The sequence below is a fragment of the Moesziomyces antarcticus genome, assembly GCF_000747765.1.
Source record: "Moesziomyces antarcticus DNA, scaffold: scaffold_v10005, strain JCM 10317, whole genome shotgun sequence".
Classification (NCBI taxonomy): domain Eukaryota; kingdom Fungi; phylum Basidiomycota; class Ustilaginomycetes; order Ustilaginales; family Ustilaginaceae; genus Moesziomyces; species Moesziomyces antarcticus.
Window position 1 is genome coordinate 872,681 of NW_014639005.1, and position 21,787 is coordinate 894,467.

At 60.5% G+C, this 21,787-nt stretch overlaps 6 protein-coding genes and 3 non-coding genes across 9 annotated transcripts; 5 read left to right on the forward strand and 4 right to left on the reverse strand.

Moving 5' to 3' along the window:
• Positions 1 to 573: 573 nt before the first annotated feature.
• PAN0_005d2782 (sterol 3-beta-glucosyltransferase) lies at positions 574 to 5,094 on the reverse strand (the record flags this gene model as incomplete). Its single annotated transcript, XM_014802022.1, has 1 exon — positions 574 to 5,094. The coding sequence occupies one exon, from the start codon at positions 5,092 to 5,094 to the stop codon at positions 574 to 576; it is 4,521 nt and encodes a 1,506-aa protein (XP_014657508.1).
• Positions 5,095 to 5,781: 687 nt separating this feature from the next.
• On the forward strand, positions 5,782 to 5,881 carry PAN0_t005c0006. The gene is made up of 2 exons: positions 5,782 to 5,818; positions 5,847 to 5,881. It is a non-coding gene; the product is annotated as a tRNA-Asp (tRNA).
• A 181-nt stretch (positions 5,882 to 6,062) lies between these two features.
• On the reverse strand, positions 6,063 to 6,875 carry PAN0_005d2783 (uncharacterized protein; the record flags this gene model as incomplete). Its single annotated transcript, XM_014802023.1, has 1 exon — positions 6,063 to 6,875. One exon carries the CDS (start codon positions 6,873 to 6,875, stop codon positions 6,063 to 6,065), a length of 813 nt encoding a protein of 270 aa, XP_014657509.1.
• Positions 6,876 to 7,223: 348 nt separating this feature from the next.
• On the forward strand, positions 7,224 to 9,269 carry PAN0_005c2784 (E3 ubiquitin-protein ligase rnf14; the record flags this gene model as incomplete). The annotated part of the gene is made up of 1 exon (XM_014802024.1): positions 7,224 to 9,269. The coding sequence occupies one exon, from the start codon at positions 7,224 to 7,226 to the stop codon at positions 9,267 to 9,269; it is 2,046 nt and encodes a 681-aa protein (XP_014657510.1).
• An 81-nt stretch (positions 9,270 to 9,350) lies between these two features.
• Positions 9,351 to 10,200, forward strand: PAN0_005c2785 (uncharacterized protein; the record flags this gene model as incomplete). Its single annotated transcript, XM_014802025.1, has 2 exons — positions 9,351 to 9,442; positions 9,636 to 10,200. 2 exons carry the CDS (start codon positions 9,351 to 9,353, stop codon positions 10,198 to 10,200), a joined length of 657 nt encoding a protein of 218 aa, XP_014657511.1.
• Positions 10,201 to 10,963: 763 nt separating this feature from the next.
• Positions 10,964 to 11,069, forward strand: PAN0_t005c0007. Its single transcript has 2 exons — positions 10,964 to 11,000; positions 11,035 to 11,069. It is a non-coding gene; the product is annotated as a tRNA-Asp (tRNA).
• A 302-nt stretch (positions 11,070 to 11,371) lies between these two features.
• On the reverse strand, positions 11,372 to 11,471 carry PAN0_t005d0008. The gene is made up of 2 exons: positions 11,435 to 11,471; positions 11,372 to 11,406 (listed from the first exon to the last, which is right to left on the reverse strand). It is a non-coding gene; the product is annotated as a tRNA-Asp (tRNA).
• A 192-nt stretch (positions 11,472 to 11,663) lies between these two features.
• Positions 11,664 to 18,659, reverse strand: PAN0_005d2786 (nucleoporin; the record flags this gene model as incomplete). Its single annotated transcript, XM_014802026.1, has 1 exon — positions 11,664 to 18,659. The coding sequence occupies one exon, from the start codon at positions 18,657 to 18,659 to the stop codon at positions 11,664 to 11,666; it is 6,996 nt and encodes a 2,331-aa protein (XP_014657512.1).
• A 1,706-nt stretch (positions 18,660 to 20,365) lies between these two features.
• Positions 20,366 to 21,361, forward strand: PAN0_005c2787 (beta-1,4-endoglucanase; the record flags this gene model as incomplete). Its single annotated transcript, XM_014802027.1, has 1 exon — positions 20,366 to 21,361. One exon carries the CDS (start codon positions 20,366 to 20,368, stop codon positions 21,359 to 21,361), a length of 996 nt encoding a protein of 331 aa, XP_014657513.1.
• Positions 21,362 to 21,787: the final 426 nt, after the last annotated feature.

Genomic DNA, 21,787 nt, shown 5'->3' on the forward strand with positions numbered 1-21,787 from the left:
AGTTCGAGAGAGACGGAGAGAGAGTTGGAGTGTGTGTGAGCGCAAGAAAAGTTGAGCGGATGGCGCACCAGCGAAGTGCGATTCGAAGGGCTTGCGCCATTGGAGAGCCGGGCCAGACGGATTGTTGCAGCTGATCTTCCACTGTCAATGGTTTAGCTGGCGCTGGTGGAGCGTGCTTCGCTGCTTGCGCCCGCTAGCGGATGATCCGAACGACGCTCTGGCGAGAACGGCAGAGTTACACTCGAATTGCTTCCGCACTTGCAGCTTGTGCCTGCGCACGGTTTTCTAACCGCAGCAGGTACTTGAGCTTCCGCTCAAAATCGACGCCCAAGGTCGTCTCGTTGCCATCTAAGAACATCACATCTCGAACACCAAACACGCACGTAGACTTGCAATCCCCTCTCCCACGCGGCCAACTGCCCTCTCGCTCTACACTCACACTCTTCCCATCCTCGCTCGTCTCACAGTCGTCCATTCACTCCTAGTCGCTCGCGAAACTGCGTCTGATTGCATTCCAATTACAATTCCATTTCCAAGCATATCCGCGCCTGCACTCCAATCTAGAATCTAGGGTTAAGTCGCCTGGGTCGCTTCCGACGCTTCCTTTGACTGGGTGCTTGCGTTCTGAGCGTGGCCGCCCTGCTCCTTGGCGCGCTTCTCGCGCTCAAGACGCTCGAGCAACAGCTTGCGTCGTCTCTGATCCTCGGCCTTGGCGTTCTTATACCCCTTCAAGCGCGCCAGTCGCTGTTCCTCGTTCTCGTCGGCACTGGGCGTGCGCACTGGCGTAGTCTGGCTCCTCGTCGGCACACCCCCCTGCCCGGCCTCGTCGCCATCCGCCGTGGTATCGCTCGTACTCGACTGCAGCGTCACCATCTCCTTGAGCGTCGACGCCATCGAAGCCGGTAGCGACTGCAGCGACGACAGCGACGGCAAGATCGACGCCGACGACGTACCCGACTTGGCAGGCGGCGTGGATGCCTCCGACTCCTGCGCAGGCGATTCGACGATCGTCGAGGCCCGATGCGGAACCGCACCAGCTCCATCCGACTCTTCCGCCGACGTGGGCAACGTCGCTGCACGATGCGGCTCTTTGCGCCCACATGACAGTAGCTCGGATCGACTGCTGCCACTCGACTGTCGACCGTGCGACGAAAAGCGTGCGAGCGGATTGGCAAACACGCTCGATCCAGGCGTGCCCGCAGGCGACGTCGAATGCGTCGCCTCGCGCTCGAGCTTGCGCTGCGTGCGCCGGTTGGCAAGCGGAATGTTCTTGTACAGAAACTCGATCGCCGTAGCAACACCGTCCTCGGTGCGAATCTTTTCGCCCACACCCTGCGCCTTCTCCACCATGACGCGGTCCAACGCTGCAGCCTTGAGCGCATCCGTAAAGTCGTTCACGCCCAGCCCGTTGACGCGCGCGCCCGCACCGAGCTTCTGCACGCGGTTGGCCCAGAAGAACTGGTCGCCAAAGAACGGCTTGATGAGCGTCACCAATCCGGCGCGCAGCGACGCACCCGTCGTGCCGGCGCCGCCGTGGTGCATGGCAATGTCGATCTGCGGGAAGAGCCAGTCGTGCGGGATCGAGTCGACCACAAACACGTCGTCCGGAATCTCGATCTCGGCCTCGCTCTCGTGCTCGTGCTCGTGCTCCGAGTCCGCATGTGCGCTCTCGTCGTACTGCTGCGGTGCCTGCGGCGCATGCTTGTTGGGCTTCTTCTTCTTCTTGGATCCTCCGCGTCCACTCCAGCCCTTGGCCACGATGGCACGCACGTCCGCCTGCCGCACCGCCTTCATAATGTTCGCCGACACCTCCTCGGCATTCTCGATGGTGATGGAGCCAAACCCAATGTAGGCGATCTTCTTGCCGTCCTTCTTGGCGCGCGCCAAAAACTCCGCCAGCTCCGGCGGCGGCTTCCAGTCGTTGTCCGGATTGTCCAGGAACCAGTAGCCCGAGATCTTGACGCGGTCGCCCCAGTCGTTGGGCATCGGCACCACCGCGGGCGAAAAGTTGTAGATGAACGGCACCGCATCCGTGTCGAGCTTGGACCAGTCCGTGGGGCCGATGCCCACCATGTGCTTGCGCCAGCGGTTGATCTGGCCGCTCGTGGCCACCCACAGGATCTGGTCGAACAGCGCATACGACGACGAGTTATACGAAGGGCCCATCTCGATGGCCGGCACGCTAAACGCCTGCGGATACGCCGACGTCTTGGTCCACGGCATGGTGAACGCGCGGAAGTAGGGGATGCCCAGACCCTCGGCCACGTGGATGCCCGCCATGGTCGGCGGACTCTCGATGAGCAGGTCGGCGCCCTGGCACTCCTCCCAGCACTCTCGCAGCAGCTCGTCGAGCCACACGCGGAACTTGCCGATGCTCTCGCGGAAGAAGGCGGGCGAGAAGATGCGGTGCTCTACGCTGAGCTTCATCAGCGCAGCAGGGTCGCCACCCACACCGCGGTACTCGATGCCATGCCCCTCGACCCAGCCACGATACTCGGGATGCGACACGATGACGGGCGTGTGACCGTGCTGCTTGAGCGCCTTGCACAGCGCAATGTACGGCTGCACGTCACCTCGCGAGCCGATGGTGAGACAGTAGATGCGCATGGGCGAGATGCGGAGCGAGTTGCGGATGAGCTTGCTGTCGACATTGACCATCTTGGGCAGGTAGGCGAGCATGTCGGGCTCAAACACGGGCACCTCGGTCTCGGAAGCATGGAAAAGCGCTGCCTTGGCGTCCGTCTTGGCGGCCTCGGGACCGATGGATGCGGTAGGCGAGGTGGGATCGACCTTGGTGGCGTGGCTGTCGTCGGTGGCCGCGGTGATGGAGCGAGCGATGCTCTGCGAATCTGCGTCCCTCTTATGCTTTTCCTTGGCCTCGATGACGCGCTTAAGGGTGGCAAGCACCATGTCGCGGTTGTCCTTTGTATGGAAATCGAAAAACATGTCCGAGTGAGCGGTGATGTGGATGACGAGTCCGTAGTGGTGCCAGAGGATCGAATGGTACGTGTCGACGCCCTGAATGTCGTTGAGGGGCACCTTGACTTTGAGGTCGCGGCCGACGGCTCTACGCCAAAAGAGCAGATACTCGAGGCCGATGGCGAGCGTGCCGTGTGTGAGAAGCGTGCGGACGAGCTGCGCCTTGACCAGCTTGAGCTCGTCGGGACGCGAGGGCAGGCCAAACGAGTGGCAGAATTTTTCGGCGAGCGAGCGTTTCTGGGATTCGGAGGACTCGTTGGCGTCGCTCGTGTTGTCGTCCGCATCGGGATCGGATTCGAGATCGAGCAAGGGAGTGGGGACGAGACGAAGGACCTGTTCGAATCCGACGTTGCCCTGCATCTTTTTGCGAGACTTGAGGGCTTCCTGGAGCAGATCGATGAAGGGCAGGCGCTTGACGGTGAAGGCCAGGGCGATCTGGGTGATGTGGCACTTGAATCCGGGATTCTTGGGGCAGTTGATGTACATGTTGCCCGAGGACCAGCTGTGGTCGAGCTGGTGGCGTGCGGTGCGGTCGCGATGCTCCTGCACGGCGGCGGCAGCGCTGGCCTCGTCGACGGATCCGGCGAGCACGTCGATGTGGACGATTTTGGCGACCTGGAGGAAGTCGGCGGTGTCGAGGCCGACGATGCGTTCGAGAGGGATGCTGATGCGAACCCTGTCGGCGGTGTTGCGCGAGTGAAAGACGGCGCCTTCGAGCTCCTTGCGCCAGTCGAGCGCAGCCTCCTGGGTCTTGAACTCGATGGCGCTGTACTTTTGACCCTCGACGAAGCGGATGACGTGGGGTTCGGACCAGTCGATGGGCAGCACGGCCAAGAGGTTGGAGAGGCGGGCGGACATGAGGGGCTTGTAGAGCTTGTTGCTGGCCCTGTAGGCGTTGAAGGAGTGCCTGCGGAGCTCGATCCAGACTTTTCGCTTGGGACGCAACTTGCCCGGCCGGTGAATGATGGCGGGGCCGGACTTGAGGATGGGGTTGCGAACGTTGGGGTCGATTGGAGCATTGAGGCGTGCGCGGTCGGCGCCGGCAGCGTGGTCGACCTGATCAGCTGCAGCGGCGAAAGGGTCGGGCTGTTCGGCTTTGGTGGTGGGGATGTAGGCGAGGAAGCAGATGCGACGGCTGGTGAGGAAGATGTTGCCCTTGATCAGTACGGTCTTGACGAGGACGCCGGTGATGTCTGCGATGAGCTTCTCTGGCTCGTTAGGGTGGGAAAGGGAGGGGCATTCGCCAAACTCGTCGATGATCGCCTTTAGCTTTTCTTCGTCGGAGAAGCGCACGGGAGCTTCGATGCGGACGATGTCGCCGACTTGAGCATCCTTCATGGATCCGGTGCGAAGCTGCTCTGCGTTGTTCTCTATGCGGTCGAGGGCCTGTCGATTGTTGTCGAGCTTGACAGGGTCCGGGTGGGATCCAGATTGAGCGGCGTGTGGAGCGGCGTGGTCGTCGTCGTCTTCTACGTCTGCATCCTCATCTGAGTCGTCGTCGTCGTCGGAGAGATGCTGCAAGGTCTCTAGACTGGCGTCGTTGAGGAGGTCTGCGGCGCCACGATTGTTGTGGGTGGCGAGATGGTCGTCGTTGCCGATCGAGTAGGGGCTGCGCACGTCGGCGGCGGTGGGAGGGGCATTGTTGTGGAAGGTGGTGCGGACCTTGGCGTCTAGACGCTTGAGGCTGCGGCCGAACCTGGAGCGTGCGCGTGCGGATTCGTGCTGGTCGGAGGATTCGGCCTGTTGGGCGGAGTGTTTCCAGGCGACTGCATCGTCGTCGTTGGAGGTGGCAGGGGCGCTCGGCTCGGAGTCGTAGCTGAGATCGTGATCATGATGGTGGTCCTCGGGCTTGGAATGGTCGTCTTTTGCCGAGACGAGGGCGGCGCCGTTTAAGAAGCCAGCAAGGGACTGCTTTTGACCGTGTTCGAGTGCGTTGGCGACGGGAGGCGCGGGCTTCTCGTCTGAATGCCGAGCGTCTAGGTGTGGTGGGTCCGAGGTAGAAGGTGTGCCGTGCTGGCTCTCGCTCGACTTGACGAGTTCGACGGTGGTGCCGAAGCTGTCCTTTACGTTTTCTACGCTGGCGCGAGAGCCGAAGAGGGGGCGGATGGCCACCATGGTGGGAGGGGGGCCGAGACACGGCTGTCTGAGTGCGAGTGCAGGAGCGGGGCAGCCAGAGGTTGTGAGGGCTATGGTGGTGGTGTATTGTCCAGGCGAGATGGAGGCGAGAGACAAAGCAAAGAGGTTTGCTGCGAAGGAGGGCGACGGGTATTAGAGGGAATGGTGAGGCAGGGAGGAGAGGATAGGGTGCAGGTCGTACCGGTTGATGCGGATGCGGGCTTTGTGATTCCGACTCTGACTGAGCCGGAAACAATATTTAATGCACTGACTGCAGAGATGCAGTGATTGACTGAACCGTGCATTGGTTGGCTGCGTTGGTGCGAATTCAAAGAGGTTGTCATGCAGGATCTGCGCATCAATCTTGAATTCCTGCCTGCGGCTGCTGCGCGCTTTCGACAGACCTGCGTCACCATGACCCTGTCTCCGTAATCCCACGGAGCAAGGCTTCCGACCATCCAGCCTTCATACGCAGTGCTGACCAGTCGCCCTTACTCTTGCTGATCATTCATTGGCTCCTACAGCGCCGACTCGTGATCCAATAACAGCCGTCTTTGAGCTTCGTCTCCAGACTCGTCCAGATTCAGACGTCGCCCTTCTAAGCCAGGCATCTAGTGAACGCGCTCTCTACAGAACTGTAATACTCCTATATGTACGCAACCCGGCTCCGAGCAGACACAAAACGCGTCCGAATTAGTTTAGTGGCTATGACGGCGCCTTGTCATTCAATTGACGCTTCTCCGCGCAGAAATCGGCGCAGACCCGGGTTCAATTCCCGGATTCGGAGAAGATTCTCATTTTTTTTTCCTTTCTGGGGAGCAACACAGACGGCCACTGCAACATCGACCTGATTTGGTGGTCAAGGCAAGCGCCGGGCTGCAATGAAAGCACTCACAGACGACAAGCGATGAATAAGAGAGATCAATGACACACGTGTGCGGGTATATTGCGACGAATGATGAGAAGGGCTAGTGAGAGATGGAGTTGATCTCCTTTCGCGAGCGAGCGATCAATGCTTGTGTTTCGGCATCGCGCTTAGAGTCCTGAGTCGCTTTCGATGTGGCAGCAGGCTGAGCGAGTGAGTCCGACCTTGGCGTCGGTGGTTCGGCAGCATTGGGATCGAGAGCTTCACCGAGGTCTTCATCGTCATCAAGCACTGGTGCGAGTTTGGGCACTTGCGGCTGTACCTCTTGCACGACGCTTGCTTTCGCCACCTCCTTCTTTTTCGCCACCTCCTTCTTCTTGCCGTTGGCAGCGTTGGTAGCGAGCTTCTTCTGCCTTGCACGAAGGCGCAGGATGAGTTTGGTGTCGAGTTCGATCGCTTTGTTCTGCACCTTTTTGATCGTACCTCCGCAATGTACCACCCTCATCCTTAGACTTGGCAACTTGTCCGTACTGACTCCCACCTCGGCTTCGATCGGGCTGGTAAGCAGGGTTGCAGATGCCCACACGAGCCTGGCTGCGTCGCGCGAACAGCGTACGATGGCAGTCCCCGTGTGCGGGCTGTAGTACTTGCACGTCAGCACGCCGCCAAACGCTCCCGAAGCCACATCGCCAAAGTTGTACACCAGCGAGGCACGTAGCAGCCGTGTGATAAGTTGAGGGGTCAGAGAGGGCCCAAGCGCCGAGGCGGGTTGTCGTGCGGCCGAATAGAGTGCAGCAGTCGAGCTGGATGCGGATTCACCATCCGAGTTGTCGATCATCGAGCCAAAGGGAGAAGTGCAGGCTAGCGGCTTGTCGTCGATCGCAAGCAGCAGCCAGCGAGTCTTGAAGCGCACCATTGTGGCGAGTGTGACCGACAGCGTCGAGAGAGCGCAAGATGAGGTGATGAGGAAGGATGCAATCGACGACAACGACGAATTTTTGGTGTTGGTCACCGCTTTTTTTGGCTGCTCCTTCGAGTGGACCCTTTTTTGCCAGAATCACCAAATCACAGCTGCGGGAAGAAAACCTCCACTTGGGGTGCTGAGTTGTGCAACGCCGGCTACTTGGACCCCACAGGTGGCAACGCTTTCCTCCTTCTTCCTCACATCACCCCGACTAGTCGCAGTTGCAGAGCAGCAATCTCGCTTCCCATGCCTTCATCTTTATAGCACTTGTGGCGCTTTCCCTCGCCCAACGTGGACAACATGGACGCTGACCAGGCCGAGCTCGAGGATTGCCGCCAGAGGCAGGACGACGAGATCATCGCCCTAGAGTCCATCTTCGCAAATGCTGACGATAGCGGAACCGACCAGAGCGATGGCCATCCAGGCCAGCCCAGCGTCAAGCTCGTCCAGAGAGAGCCTCGCCCTGTGCTCGACTTTTATCTCCCGGTCACCCTCCCCGAGCCGACCCGTATAGCGGTGCATACGTATGTGCCGTACAGCGAAGCACCACAAACACCGCCATCTTCTTCCACTGTCCAAGCAGACGAGACGCCAAAGGCTCTCTCCAACACGCCCAAGGGCCGCGGCAACCGCCACCTCAACGCTGCAGCAAGCACCTTCCAGCCACGCCCTAATGTCACAAACACGCAAGAAGAAGCATCTCAGATGCTCGAACGTCTCAGTCTCAAGCCGGACACAATACAGAGACCATCGCCGCAACAGCCCGCGCTTCGTTCATCGCGCGTCCTTTCGCCTATCACCCACCTTGCTCCCATAACCATGCGAGTTGAGCTTCCGCCTACCTATCCCTCCCAACAGGCGCCCAGAATCAAGCATATCTCTGCACCATGGCTCCCGGACCATCCAAGCGAAAAGAGCACAGCGCACGAGTGGATCCTCCGCCAGCTCGACGAGCAGTACCACGAGTCCAGCGGCATCGAGGTGCTCTACATCTGGGCCACTTTTCTCGCAGAAAGTCTCTGGTCGCAGCTCCTAGAAGATGCATCTCCCTCATCCGCACCACCATTTCTTCGGCGTCCTCCCCACACCGCCGAACCCGACACAGAGACAGACCCAGATACAGCAAAACTGCACTTCCAAGAGTTTCTTCCGTCGCCGGAAGCTCCTTCGTGCCTCGCATCCCAGCTCGTGGCGCACTCGCGCCTCTGCACACGCACCGCCTTTGACGCCTCGTCCTTCGACTGCGCCATCTGCCTCGAGACGCGCAAGGGCCGAGCGTGCACCCGGCTCTCAGGCTGCTCGCACGTCTTTTGCTCCGAGTGCCTCGCCGGCTACCTTACCAGCCTCGTCGACGACGGCTTTCACCGACAGGCAAAACGTTGCCCCGACCCGGAATGCGTCGCGCTGTGGAGCCAGCGTGAAAAGCAGAACCTCGTCGACCAGGAAGGAAACCTCATCGTCAAGCCTACTTCCAAGCAGCAAAAGTCGAGCCGAGCCAAGCCGAGCCACTCTCCCTCTTCGGCCGACGCCGGCGTCATTGTTGGGCAGCTTACACGCTCCGAGCTTGCGGATGTTCTCGGCGCAGCACGCCTCCAGCGTTTGGACGAGCTCACGGTCAAGGCCAAGATGGAAGCGGATCCGTCCGTGTCCTACTGTCCGCGCTCCAACTGTCAAGCGGCGGTGGTGCGTTTGTCGTCCGACGAGAACTCGGGCCATTGGGAGCGGTTTCGCGAGTGTCTGTCGTGCGGCTTTGCGTTCTGTGCGTGGTGTTCGCGCTCATGGCACGGACCAACTTCGTGCCCCGTGTCGTTTCAGTCCGAACTCATTCGGCGTTATCTTTCGCTGTCCCCCTCGTCTCCCGACCGCGCGCGCATGGAGCAAAAGTTCGGTCGCAAGACGCTCGAGACCATGGTTCGCAGGTACGAAGAGGAACAACAGACGCAGCAGTGGCTTAGCAACTACACCACCCCTTGTCCGACATGCGGGATTGCGATTGAAAAGTCGTATGGATGCAACCATATGACGTGCAAGTCGTGTCAGACGCATTACTGCTATCTGTGCGGCAAGGCGATTTCGGCCCAGAATCCGTACCAGCACTTCAACACGCCCGGACGCGAGTGCTACCACCGCCTCTTTGACGGCTTACTCGGTGATCAAGCGCCACAGGCTCAAGATGGAGTGCAGCAAGAGCAGGCGCACGAGAACGAGCAGGGGGAAGGCGCAAGACATGACGGTCGTATGCGGTTCGCGCTGCTGCTCGATGAGAATGGCATCCCCATCCATCTCGAGCCTGAGGACGACGAGCTGGGCAACTTTGACTTTCTCGACTGGCAGCAGCCCGCATGAGTAGCTTCGCTTCCGCATGGACATCGACCTAGTCACTGGGCCTAGGCTTGCGGTAAACTTTGCCGATTCGCAACAGTCCGCATGGTCGCGCCCACTTCGGCACGGAGTTGTATGACCAAAGCGGCCTGGACTCGCGATCCAGACCCACTGTCGACGCGGGAACCTCCGAGCTTGTACGTCGATCCCGCAAGTTGCTCGTCTTCCGCACCTTGTTTCCGCACCATCGGAAAGGCATAAATACGGCTCGCTTGCTCGTCTTTGCAGCCCTGCTTTCGGCCACCAGCACTTCGAAGCTCGCATCGTTGCTACCGTTTCATCGCCTTCGCTAACCAGCCGACCTTGATCGACTTGCATCGACTTCATCAGACTTCGTCACCTTTATCCACTTGCACCACTTGCACCAAGTGCCTCAGATTTCGTTACGTTCGCATCGTCGTCGATCATGGACGCCAAGTCGTTTTTGGTAGTTGCAGACCCGTCCGTGATCGAGCTGTTTACGCTGCTCTCGGGATGTGTTTCTTACAATCCAGAATTGAGGGAGGTGGTTGAACGCGACATGAGTGAGCCGTCCACGGTCAAGATCTACTGCGACGTCATTGTTGCTTGCCTTCCGATGCACGTGTCCCCCGAATGGACACCCCGTGATGACTATCCACCGAACAAAACCCCGTTCATTCAGCCTGTCCAGTCAAGCTTGATTCCTCTCATCGAAGCTCTGTTTGCCAGAATTGAGAAATTTCCTCGTCTTCTGAAAGCAATTGAGTATCAGATGTATGATCCGATTTGCCATGAAAAGGTCGCCGATACCATGGTCGCCATGGTTCAATTCTCGATGCGCAAGACGCCGCTTGTGATTGACAACATTCGAGCTCGCAGCTCGTTTCCTGCAGCCACTCATAGCGGCGACACCTCGACGAACGCTGCCACCTAGCTGCGCTGCCCAAGATTGTCTCGACGAGCTATACGCCCACCGTCGCTACCTCCGAGCCAGCCGATGGCATACATACTGCACAAGTTCGGGCACTATAAGTCCTCTTTGAGACCATCGCATTCACGCTCAGCCTCACTGGACTTTGTCGCAGCCACTTTGCATTGCCGCCCATCTCTTCTCGCCCCGACGCTTTTGGCGGGCGAGTCCAAGACCCTCGATATGGTGACGCGCATCGTCTAAACGCGGCGCAAGTACAAAAAAGCGCCTTCTTGCCCTTGACATCGGTCACGGCATCGACCCCGTGGTAATCCACATCTGCTCGGCTCGGTACCTCATCACGGCCCGACGCAGCTACACTCGCAACACCTAGCTCAACGAAGGCAGCGCCTTGTATCGCGGCGGCAACCTCTTCGTCACATTCGACTCAGCCTCTCGCATGCACAAGCTCATCATCACCATCGCTGGGAGCCGGCTCCCAGACCTGGAATCGTACGTCGTGATCCACCGCTCGACGACGTCCACGGATCGACATCGTTAGCGCCTCACAGTCTCCCGATCCCATTCCTGTTCCCCTTACTTGTGGCCTCTCACGCACACTGTATCCGCTTCGTCACTAAAAATACAAAACCCAATCATTCCCCCATCCGCATCACTCGTCAGCGAGAGTGTGTATCAAATCGACAGAGATGAATCGCTCGTGAGACCCGCCTTCTGTGTGTACGTGTTCATGAAAGCAATGTAGCGGCAAGTAGACAAGATCGGATCCGAATTAGTTTAGTGGCTATGACGGCGCCTTGTCATCTTCGGATGATCTTTCAGTTCTCCGCGTTAATACGGCGCAGACCCGGGTTCAATTCCCGGATTCGGAGAACTTTCCAACCCTTTTTGTTGTCTTCCCTTGCTGGTTTGCAGACGATTTCTCCTTTTTTCGAAGTCTTTCGCACGAAGTTGATGCTCGCAACCCTCGTCCACAGGCAGAGCTCCAACTGGCTCTCAACAATGTCGGATCTGTCGCAAACGAATAACAGCGACCAAGACGCTGTTGAATGCGTTTACGCTACACAGTAGCTAGCAAAAAGTGTCGAAAGCTATACAGCAAAGCGGGCATTCGATTGTGCGGCTTGTACGGTGCGAGGCGAAAAAGAAAAATGGAAAAAAAAAATATAGATCTCTCCGAATCCGGGAATTGAACCCGGGTCTGCGCCGATTTCTGCGCGGAGAAACGTCAATTGAATGACAAGGCGCCGTCATAGCCACTAAACTAATTCGGACGCTTTCATATCGGATCGCCGCGTTGTTGCGTGTATATACTGTTTGTCTGCCGACGGATGCAAGAAAGGCAAATCGCAGCATCGCATCTGCAACCCCACGTCGATGGGCAAGCTGCACACGCCTCACGACACACCTCGGACTGGATCTGGAAAGCAGTATTGATTCTGAAATGTGGAAGAGATTACGGTGCTCTACTCGGCATCGGTAAGGAAGCTGGCGAGACGGCGTCCGGCCATCTGGAGGAAGCTCTGACGCTCCCTGGCGTTGGCGACGAGCGCGGGCGGGAGCGAGAGGTAGCCAATCTTGTCCTCGACGATGGGCAGCAAGCTCTCGGCGAGCGCCTGCATGAGGTTGGAGCGGTCCAGGTTGTTGGCTGCGGCGCCGAGGAGCGAAGGCACCGGCGAGCCGCGCGCAAGACCGGCGGCGGTCGGGCGGTCGGTGGTGAGCGTGCGGAAAAAGTCAATGTGGCGGATGAGCAGCACGAGGATGAGCTCGACGGCGTCGAGTTTCGAGGTAGACGCGGCGCGGAGCGAGGCCTTGCGCGTGCGAAGGTGGCGCAGGGCTACCGATCGACGTTGTGCAGGCGACAGCTCGCCCACGCCCGCATCGCCGAGTGCATCGCGTGCAATCTCGTCCAGCTCATCCTGTCGCACCGCATCCATATTCTCCAGCAGCGTCTCGATGTTCTCGAGCGCCTGCAGCTCCTTGGCGATCGAGTCCGCATACTCGTCCAGCGCAGCCACCAGGCTGCCCAGACTTGGCACCGTCGATGCGGCAGCTGACGCGCGCTGCGAGCGCAACAATCCCGCGCGAGACGAATCGCCGTCCGCACCATCTTCCCCGCCGTACGGAGTGCGCGATCGCTCGCGGTACGCTGCCATGGACGGGATCAGCACCGCACGCACCCGTGCCGCCGCATTGCCACGCGCATCACTCGCACCCTCCAGATAAGACAGCAGCGCCATCTGCATCCTCACCACCATTGCACCCACCTTGGCCTCGAATGCGCTCTCCTCCTCGACGCCCGCTCCGCCGTTCGCCTCGCCCACACCAGGCAGCGCACGCAGCGACGCCGTGCGCACACGCGCCTCTTCGCGCTCCGCCTCGTTGTACGGCACGATGCGCGAGCGCCACGCCGACGTCGGCAGATACGTCGCCGCCAGCGCCACGATCGCCGTGTGGAAAGGCGCCAGCGGGCTCGGCGCCTGCTGCGCATCATCGTCGAGCGCCGGCATCATCAGCACAAAGATCGCCACCACCAGGTGCGCTTGTCCGAGCTGCGCGTACGAGCAGAACTCCTGCAGCGGCGCACGCAGCACCGTCAGCAGCGCATCGCGGTGCGCCGTAAGCAGAGCCAACGCATGTCTGGGTGCCGCCGACGCCGAAGTGGCCGCGAGTCCCTTGGGCCCGCCAAACGCACCATGGCTCGACACAGCCCCCGTGGCCGAGGCGCTGGCGAGGATGCTAGTGGTCAGCTGCAGCACGGGCGTCAGCAGTGCATTGTAGCGCTCCGTCGCCGCGGGCAGGAAGCTGTCGAGATCAACGAACTCCTGGTCCTGGTCCGGCCGCGCCGCGAGATAGTCGGACTGCGCCAGCACATCGAAGATCTTGGCGCTGAGCAGCCTTTCGGCGCCGTCGCGAGTCTGCGCCATGCGGTTCAGGAACGCCAGACGCGCCTCGTACACATAGATCGCATTGAGGCTCGCCGGATCAGGGCGCAGCGTCTCCTGCAGCGCCAGGTCCGAGTCGCGCAGCGCCGTGACAAAGCTCTTGATGTAGCCCTTGCGGTCCAGCAGGTCGAGGCATCTCGAGCCACCGCGGCGTGACGAGCCACTCGCCGACGCCGGCGCATCCAGCGCACACAGCTTGTCGAGCAGCGTAAACGCGATCGTCTTGGACAGATCGCTCGCGTCGAGCGCATCGCGCGCGAGCACATCCATGAGGCGCTCGGCGTGCGAGAGCAGCAGCGTGCGCGTGCGCGCTTCGAGCGTGCTCGTCTGCGCACGTCCGCCAAAGATGTTGGTCGTCGTGTTCGACACGCCGCCAACGGACATGCTTTCGTCGACGTCGGTGGCGATGATCGAGGCTCCATCGTTGGCGCCCGCATCGGCACTGGCTTCGTTGCCGTTGCCGGACTTGACCAGCTGGAGGAAGTTGATGAGTGCCGAGTAGAGGTTGCCTCGCGCCAGCGTCGTCGTTTCGATCCGCAGCACCGAGTCCACGAGCGCACGCAGCGTGGTCAGCAGGCGGTCAACGGGAAGCGCATCCACGGTCTCCAAGTCGAGCGCGCCCGTCGTCAGCTCCACGCGGTGCTGGCGAAGCGAGGTCAGCAGCGACAGCACGGCGCCCGCCACGAGGTCCGCCGATGGCACATCGAGCCCCGCCACATCGTTCGAAGGCGCCGAAATGCGCGGCAGCAGCTCGGAGAGGCAGTCGAACATGAGGCCCGACCGCGCTTCGGTGCGCAACAGGCCAGCAGCGCGAGCCAGCACCATGTCGAGCGTCTGTCGCCACGCCTGCAGCACGCGTCGGCGGGAGAAGGCGACGGCCTTCTTGGCGTTCTGCGCAGCCGCCCACTGCAGAACGAAGGCGGCCTGCTCCAGGAAAGGGTTCGCCTGGCCTGCGTCGCGCAAGCTTCCCTTTTGCTGGAGCAGCGTCTTCTCGCGCACCAGCACGGCGAGCACCGCGCCTAGATTGTACAGTCGGGGTCCCAGCGCCGCGTCGGGTCGCTTGGCGAGCTCGAGCTGCTCCGGGGTGATGACGGTGATACCCTGGCCCAGCGCTTCGCGGTCATCGTACCACTCAAAGTCGAGACTCTGCAGGATCTCGAGGAAGCGGACGCCGCCAAAGGTGCGCACCTCGGCGCCGCCTGCGCCGAGGCGGAAGTCGCGCTCGGTGCCGAGCAGTGCATCGTCCTCGTCGACGCTGTCGTCCGCATCGACGCCGCCGACGGTCGCATTGGATCCGAAGAGCGCTGCCACAACGCGAGCCGCGCGGGATTGCATGTTGGCGTTGAGCAGCGAGTGCAGCTCGAGCGCAGTGAGCTCAAGCAGCGACGCGCGCATGCGCAGCGAGGCCGTGACTCGGTCCACGGTCGTCTCGATGTTCTGGCCGTCGGCAAACTGCACCAGACCCAGCGCGGCCGTGCTGTCATCCGTCAGTGTGGGACGCTCGGCCGGCACCAGTGGAAGGCTGCGCAGCTGCTGTACAACAAAGTCTTCCTTGGTCCGCAGGTAGCGGAGCGTTGCTGCGCTGGTGAACGGGTGCGTGCAGAGTCGCAGCAGGAGCGCACAGCACTTCTCTGCGAAGCCCGGCGATCGCTCGGCCAGGCTGAGGAAGGTAGAGCCTTCGCCGTCAACTTCAGGGCGCAGCAAGGCGAGAATGGCGTGGATGGCACTGGGCGCAGCCGTGTTTGCGTCCGGGTCGACAATGACCTGCTCCTCGGGACGCACCGCTCGCAGGTCGTAGCCGAGAAGCAAGTGGGCGACGTTCGGGGCTGGCTGACCAGCCTCGGCGCCTGCGAGCAAGAGGTTGACGATGGCGATCTGGATGGCCTCGACGGCATCACCCGAAGCCAGTGCCGCGTTGGCGTGAACATCGGACGTGACGAGATCAGCATCCTCATCCTGCTCATAGTCTGCGTTTCCTGCGAGCGCGGTAAGCGTCTCGAGCAGCTTGGCTCCTGCTGCATCGCCCGACGGCTCAGCCTCGAGTCGGCCGACGTAGCCGGCCTTGACACGTCCTGCCTCGTCGCTCATCTCGAGGAGGCCGACGAGGCGGTTCATCTTACGGCGGTAACCCATCTCGCCGAAGCGATCGACGGCGCTAAAGGCGGCGGTGCGTGCGATGAGACCGAGCAGGCGCACCGAGAGCAGCGCAACGTCGTCGCGCACGCAGTTGATGAGCAGGGCGATCTGCACGACCGACTCGTGCGCGTGCAGCAGCTGGATGTCGAAGCTGCTGTACGAGCCCGAGTTGCCGACACGAGCCGAGACGTCAAACGGCAACTGCACTCCGTTGAGGCTCGAGTCCACCAGCGTGGGAAGCAGAACCTGGACAAAGAGGTCTTGGTATCGCAAAACGCGATCAAGGATGCTGAGCACGTGTCGGACCGAGCTGCCGTAGAAGAAGGTGCTGGCGCGATTCTGGTTGATCGCCTCAAAGGCGGCAAGACCGGAGCCAGGCACAAGAATGCCGAGCATCTCGCCGACCATCTTGGAACCGGTGAGGATGCGGCGCATCAAGAAGAAACCGGGATGCGAGGCGAGCGTGGTAAGCAGAGCCGGATCGGCCACGGCATCGGCGCCCTCGCTGGTGCGAAGAAGCGCGGCGAGGTCGTATGATTGCAGCGATCGATCGACAAAGTCGAGGCATGATGCGACGACACGCCACTGCTCTGCCGGCTCGACGTAGTCGCGCGTGCGTGCCTTGAGGAAGACGTGGTCGATGACAAAGTCGACATATCGCTCGACCGAGCGAAGGTGACGGCGTTGGCCATGCTGCTGTTGCGACTGCTGGGGCTGCTGCTGGTACGAGGACGGGCCTTGCGAGTGGGAGGTCTGCTGACCGGACCGGCCGTACTCGACGATGGTGTTGAAGGGATTTGCGCCGGTTGCAGAAGCAGCCGAATTGTCCGCCAGCGCCGAGGAGCCGGCGGCCAGGGCGGACGAAGGCAGCTGGACCAGCGCTTTGAGAAAGTTGACAAAGCTCGTGGATCCAGGGAAGGTGCGCAGCGGCACTTCAAAGTTCTCGAGCTCGTACAGAACGCCCTTGGAAGCGAGCGGCTTGAAGGAAGGCCCAAAGGCGGTCGACGGCGTTTGCTCGGCACCCAGACGCGACTTGTTAGCAACGCCATCCGTGGGCAAGAGACCACATTCGTCGAAGCGGTCCCAGAGCTGAGTCGCGATGGCTGAAAATCGGGCCCGTGCGGCAGGACCACTCGAGCCGTGGTGAAGGAAGGCCGAGAGTGCATCAAGAATGCTCGCCTTGAGCTCGACGGGGACCGGGCACGTGAGGAGTGAGAAGAGCTTGTCGAGGGCGTTGTAGGTCGAATTCTGCAGAAGCGCGTCGCGAGCGGGCTGCGAGAAGAAGATGACGTTGCGGAAGAGGCGCAAGAAGCCGACGAGAAGCGTCTCCTCGTTCTTGGGCATGGCGAGTGTCTGGTAGCTGGAGGAATGGAACGACGACGAAGAGACGGCCTGGTGGAAGGTGTCGATGTAGTAGGTGATCCATTCGAAGAATCGGCTCCACGATACGAGGCGGCCTTCGCCTGCAGCGCCATTCGATGCGCTCTCTTGGTCGAGCAAGGCATACGCTTGGCTTGCGCTCTGCGGTCCCGAAGACATGGCGGAGAGCATGTTGAGAAGCGCGCGCTGGTGACCTGGCTCGCGCACATCGATGGCCCAGGCAAGGAAGCGCGTGGTGCGGTTGTCGGGGCCCACCCAGAAGGGCAAGCCAGCCTCGGGTCGTCCGCGGCAGAGAAGTGCGATGAGGTCAAAGAGCGCCTCGATGTCGTACCTGCGCTCTGGTGGCGCCGAGCCGCCTGCGCGGGCACCCAGCCCCCGAGAGAGCGCAAATGCAGCGTCCTCCTCGGAGCGCTGAATGCGGCGAAGCATTGGCAGCATGACCGAGGTGGTGCCGACTGCGAAATTGTGGATCTGCTGCACAACGTACTCGCGGAACTCGGCGTCCACCTCGTCATCCCAAGCGTTATTCTCCATCAGATCCGCTGCAGCGACAGCAGCAGCGGCATCTGCTTCGGCAGCGATGGCGCCCTCCTCTTCGCCGAAGAGAGCATCGATGGTCTTTTGTCGGAAAGCGAGGATGCGCACAACGAGGAAGATGAATGCGCCTCCCGAGGGTCCGTCTGAGCCCGAGCTTGCGCCCGACACCTGCTTCGAATCCTTCGAAAGTGATGAGCCGGTGATGGATTGGAGTACGATGTCCTGAATCTGCTCCTCGGAGATGGAGAGCTGGCTGCGGTAGGTGGGGTTGCGAGAGAAAGCCTCGACGAGGAACAGAGACCATTGAAGGGCCACGGCGCTGTTGAGCTCGCCGAGCGCCCACTTTTTGCGTGTGACTTCGGCGTGGGTGGAGGTGATGAAGGATTCGTCGTCGAGGAGGTCCTCGACGGTCTTGCGAAGCGTTCCCCTGCTTGCGCGTTCCGCCATGGCAGCGCGGGCTTCGGGATTGGCGTCGAGCGCACCGAGCAGGGCTGTGAGGACGTAGATGGTCATCTCGTCATACGTCTCGGCAGAGACGGCAGCGAGCCAGCGGAGGATGGCGGAGATGTTGGAAGGGGTGAGCAGCGACGAGATGGAAAGGAGGTAGAGGAGATGGCCGAGCTCGCGTCGCTCCTCACGCAGCCATGCGCGACGGTCGAGCTGGATCTCGTCGCTGAGCCTGCCTTGTGCGGAGGTGGATGCGGATGCTGTGTTGTTGTTGTTGGCAGCCGACTGTGCGGTGCCGAGGCCGAGGAAGTTGGACGTCTGCGTCTGGATGGCCTGGTTCGCCTGGGGCGACTCGAGCGACGCCTTGACGCGGGCGGCTGAAGCCTTGACGTTGTCGATTTCGACGAGGATCCTCTCTGCGAGCGTCACCTTGCGCGTGGACGAGCCGGGGGAGCTGACCGAGGTCTCGATGGAGACGAGCGACTCGACGAGCTGCTCCATCTTGAGACCCATGCGCTGCGCCTCGACGTCGTCCTCGAAGGGCATGGTGAGCGCATTGCGGAGGAGCTCCTTGAGGCAGGCAAGGAGGGCGAGGCGCTCGCGGTGGTGGAGGATGCAAGCGACTTCGACGGCGGGGCGGCCCCACTTTGCGCGACCTGCGATGCCCTGCTGGAGCAAGGAGGCGGCATAGTGTTCCGAGACGCCGAGTTCGCGCGCCAACAAGAGGGACTGCTGGGCAAAGTCGGGGTTCAAGTTCTGGGTGCTGCCATTGATGGTGATCTTGCCAGACTCGATCTCCTTGCGCTCAAGGTCGGAGGAGGGGCGCACTCTGCCGAGGTCTGCGAGGTCGGAGCGATTCCTGTCGATGGTGACGAACCAGTCGTTGGAGCGGGCAAGGCGCACAGGGTTGGAAGCGGCCTCGTTGATGATGCGATGAAGGCGCTCGAAGCGTGCTGGCTCGAAGACGGCGATGCCAGCTGAGCCTGGCGAGGTGGAGGCGGCGGGAACGGCCGGCATGGCGGCGCTTGTGGAGGTGTGAGCGCCGAGGGATCTGCGCAAGAGCTAGAAGCGACGGTCGATGAGCGTGGTCAAGCCGCTAGTATTGCAGGAGCATCCACCTGGCGAAAGCGTCGAATGCAGATGAGGGCCGGACAGCGAGCTCAGAAGTGCATCCGAGCTGTCGCGAGATTGAGTGTGTGGTGGGAGACGGTGGTGGTGATGCGCTTCTCTCCTTGGTCGCTGGATCCGTCACTTGTGCAAGGTGCGGAAATGATGTTGCGGCAAGATCAAAGGATGGAGAGCGACCGCCAAGCGTGCAGGAGAAGAAGTCGTGGTGGAGGAGCGAGAAGATTGAGTCGAGTTGGGTTGGACGAGTCTCTGAAGCCTGATCCCAGCGCCCCTTCGCGTCGCGAAAAAGTTGAAGCAGCAGCAGAGCACAACACCCGCACCCGCACCCGCACCTGCTGCAGCTGCCGCACCGTTGGTGATCGATCGGAACCTCGACCAACGCCGATGTGCAACTGCCAGCCCTTCCCGATCCAAGCGTGTTTTCCTTGCCGTTTTTTTCAGCGAATTTCTTTTCCCTTTGTTTTGTTTTGGGTAATTTTATCAAAAATGGAGCGTCGAAATTCGAGCTGTCAAGTTGCGAAAGCAGCGATGAGCAGGAGAAAGCGAGGCTCGGTCGGTCCCCCTCCCTCTTTCATATGAGATGCGGCGTCCTTGTGCTTCGCGCGGCGTTGTCGTGCAACCGCATGCATCGCTGATCCACAGGCACGAGATCGCACCGATTCATGTCTTGATGCAGCGTGGATCAGCAGCCACCTTTCTTTTGTGTAAGTTATATCGTCAAGCCACATGAACTTCAAGCCCATCGCGCCATTTTGTACGAGACGAGGCAAAATGCCAGACGTGCGTCAACGAGTCTCTCAGGTCGCCCAAAGAGAATGTCACTATCCAGTGAGATTGCCGAGTCTGTGCTGATATGATACATGGATGCTCGATACTGTGCAGTACCTGTCTATTGCCATCTCCATGCCATTGCGTACTCGAAGCCGGCTCAGTTTAACAGCGGCTTCACGACCATTGTGCCATCATATGAAATGCGCGATTTTTTGCTCAACGTGGCTTTTGTCGGCGTAAGATCCCACCAACAGCCTCATGAAATCAAGCGCAAGTCGTGCATGTGTACACCAAGCGCGCTCGCAGGGGGTCTTGCATGGCTTGCAACCCCCGTTTCTGTGTGCCCTCCGCCGCCGATTCTGGGGTGCTCTCAACCCACGGCAGAGCACCCCACAGCAGACGGCACATCGAGCCCCTCCCCCTGGAGGACAAGCTCTTCCCCCTTTCATGAGGAGCAGCTGGCAGTGTGCGCCGCCGCCAAGGATCAGAAAGAGTTGACATCGTCGTTCGCTTGCGCATAAAACCCAGCTCATTTCCCGTTCTCCTTTCCCCCTCGCTCCTCATCTCCATCTGCCTTCCCTTTCGTATTCTCGTCCTCTCCACTGACCTCTCAGACTTGCTGTGCGAGTCTATCTATCCTGCTCTTCTTCCTCGTTGTTGCCCTGCTTTCCTTCGACAGGAAACATCCGACAGCCTTTTTTTTCCAATTTCCTCCCGCGTACCTTTTCTCCACTACACGTCTACTCGACATATTCCCCGCCAAAAAAAATAAAAAATAAAAAATAAAAAAATAAAAAATGGCGTTCACCATGCAAAAGTCGACCATGCTCATCGCCTTCGTCGACGCCGCCATCATGGCCGTATGGACCCCGCTCGTCGCAGCCAACGCTGCTACGATGTACTATGATTGCTGCAAACCAAGCTCTTCGTGGCCTGGGAAGGCTAATCCGGTTTATAACCCGGTTGCCGTTTGTCTCGCCGATGGCAAGACGGTTGTGACCGGTCCTCGGCTCAACGATGCTACATCCTCGGGCTGTGGTGGTGGAGACCAGTTCCAGTGCTCGTGCCAGCAGCCCTGGACTGACCATGCCAACCCGGAGCTGGGCTATGCATTTGCTGCCATGACCACCCAAACCGAATCCGAGAATGCCTGCGCCTGCTACGTGCTCGACTTCGCCGGTGCCAGGCCGGGCAAGGTCAAGACGCTCTTCTACCAGGTGATCAACACTGGTGCCGACGTGGGTGGTGGGGGACTCGACATCCTCGTTCCCGGCATGGGCATCGGTCTGATGACCCAGGGCTGCCCTGCCCAATTCAAGACCGACATTTCTGTCTGGGGCAAGCAGTACGGCGGTCTTGACCATGACGCGGCTGGATGCCACAAGCTGCCAGCCGACCTGCAGCATGGCTGCCTGTGGCGCATGAACGAGTGGGGTGATTCGGTCAACATGGCCGGTCAGCCCCGTAGGGTCAAGTGCTCCCAGGCCCACATCGACCGCACCGGCTGCCAGAGGACCGACGAAAAGAACGTGCCGTCTTTCGAGCAGGCTTTCGCCAGTATTCGACACGGTGGAGACGCACACGCGGCTCCCGACCGCTACACCCCCAACGCTGCCGTTTGCGGTATCGGTCACTCGGGCCATCCCATGGCTCGACGCAACTACGTCGGCGCCCACAGCAACTCGATTAGCCGCTCGTCCAGCCACAGCTCGAGCAGCCACCACATCGTTGTTCAGAAGCAGACTTCTGGTAAGGGCCATCACCCCGGTAAGGGGCATCACGCTGGCAAGGGTCACCACCGCGCTGGCGAGCACCACTAAGTCCAATTGGCGATCCGTGACGACTGACTTCATCAGCCGTCCACTTCTCCTCTTCGCTCTTTGTCAGACTCGGCCTGCCCTCTCACTCCCTGATACAGACCTTCGAAGCTCGCGCTGCGATCAATTTACACTTTTTGAAGTCGTTCCATTCTTTGACGTTGTGTGATCAGAACACTGGCGAGATCATTCTTTGACGTGGGGTGAACATAGCACGGGCGAGACAAGTGAGCTAGCGACAACACTGCACAATGCAAACGAGTCGATGTCAGACAGCGAGGGAGACTCCCACGACGGCGACAGCGGCGTCGTCGTCGTCGCCGCTGCGAGGAGTACGCCCGCACCTTTGGGCCAGCTTTGCCACTGCGGTCAGCCGCGCCCCCACCGGCGCTTCCCGTCCGCCTGCCCCTCGTCCCGCACGAACCGCCC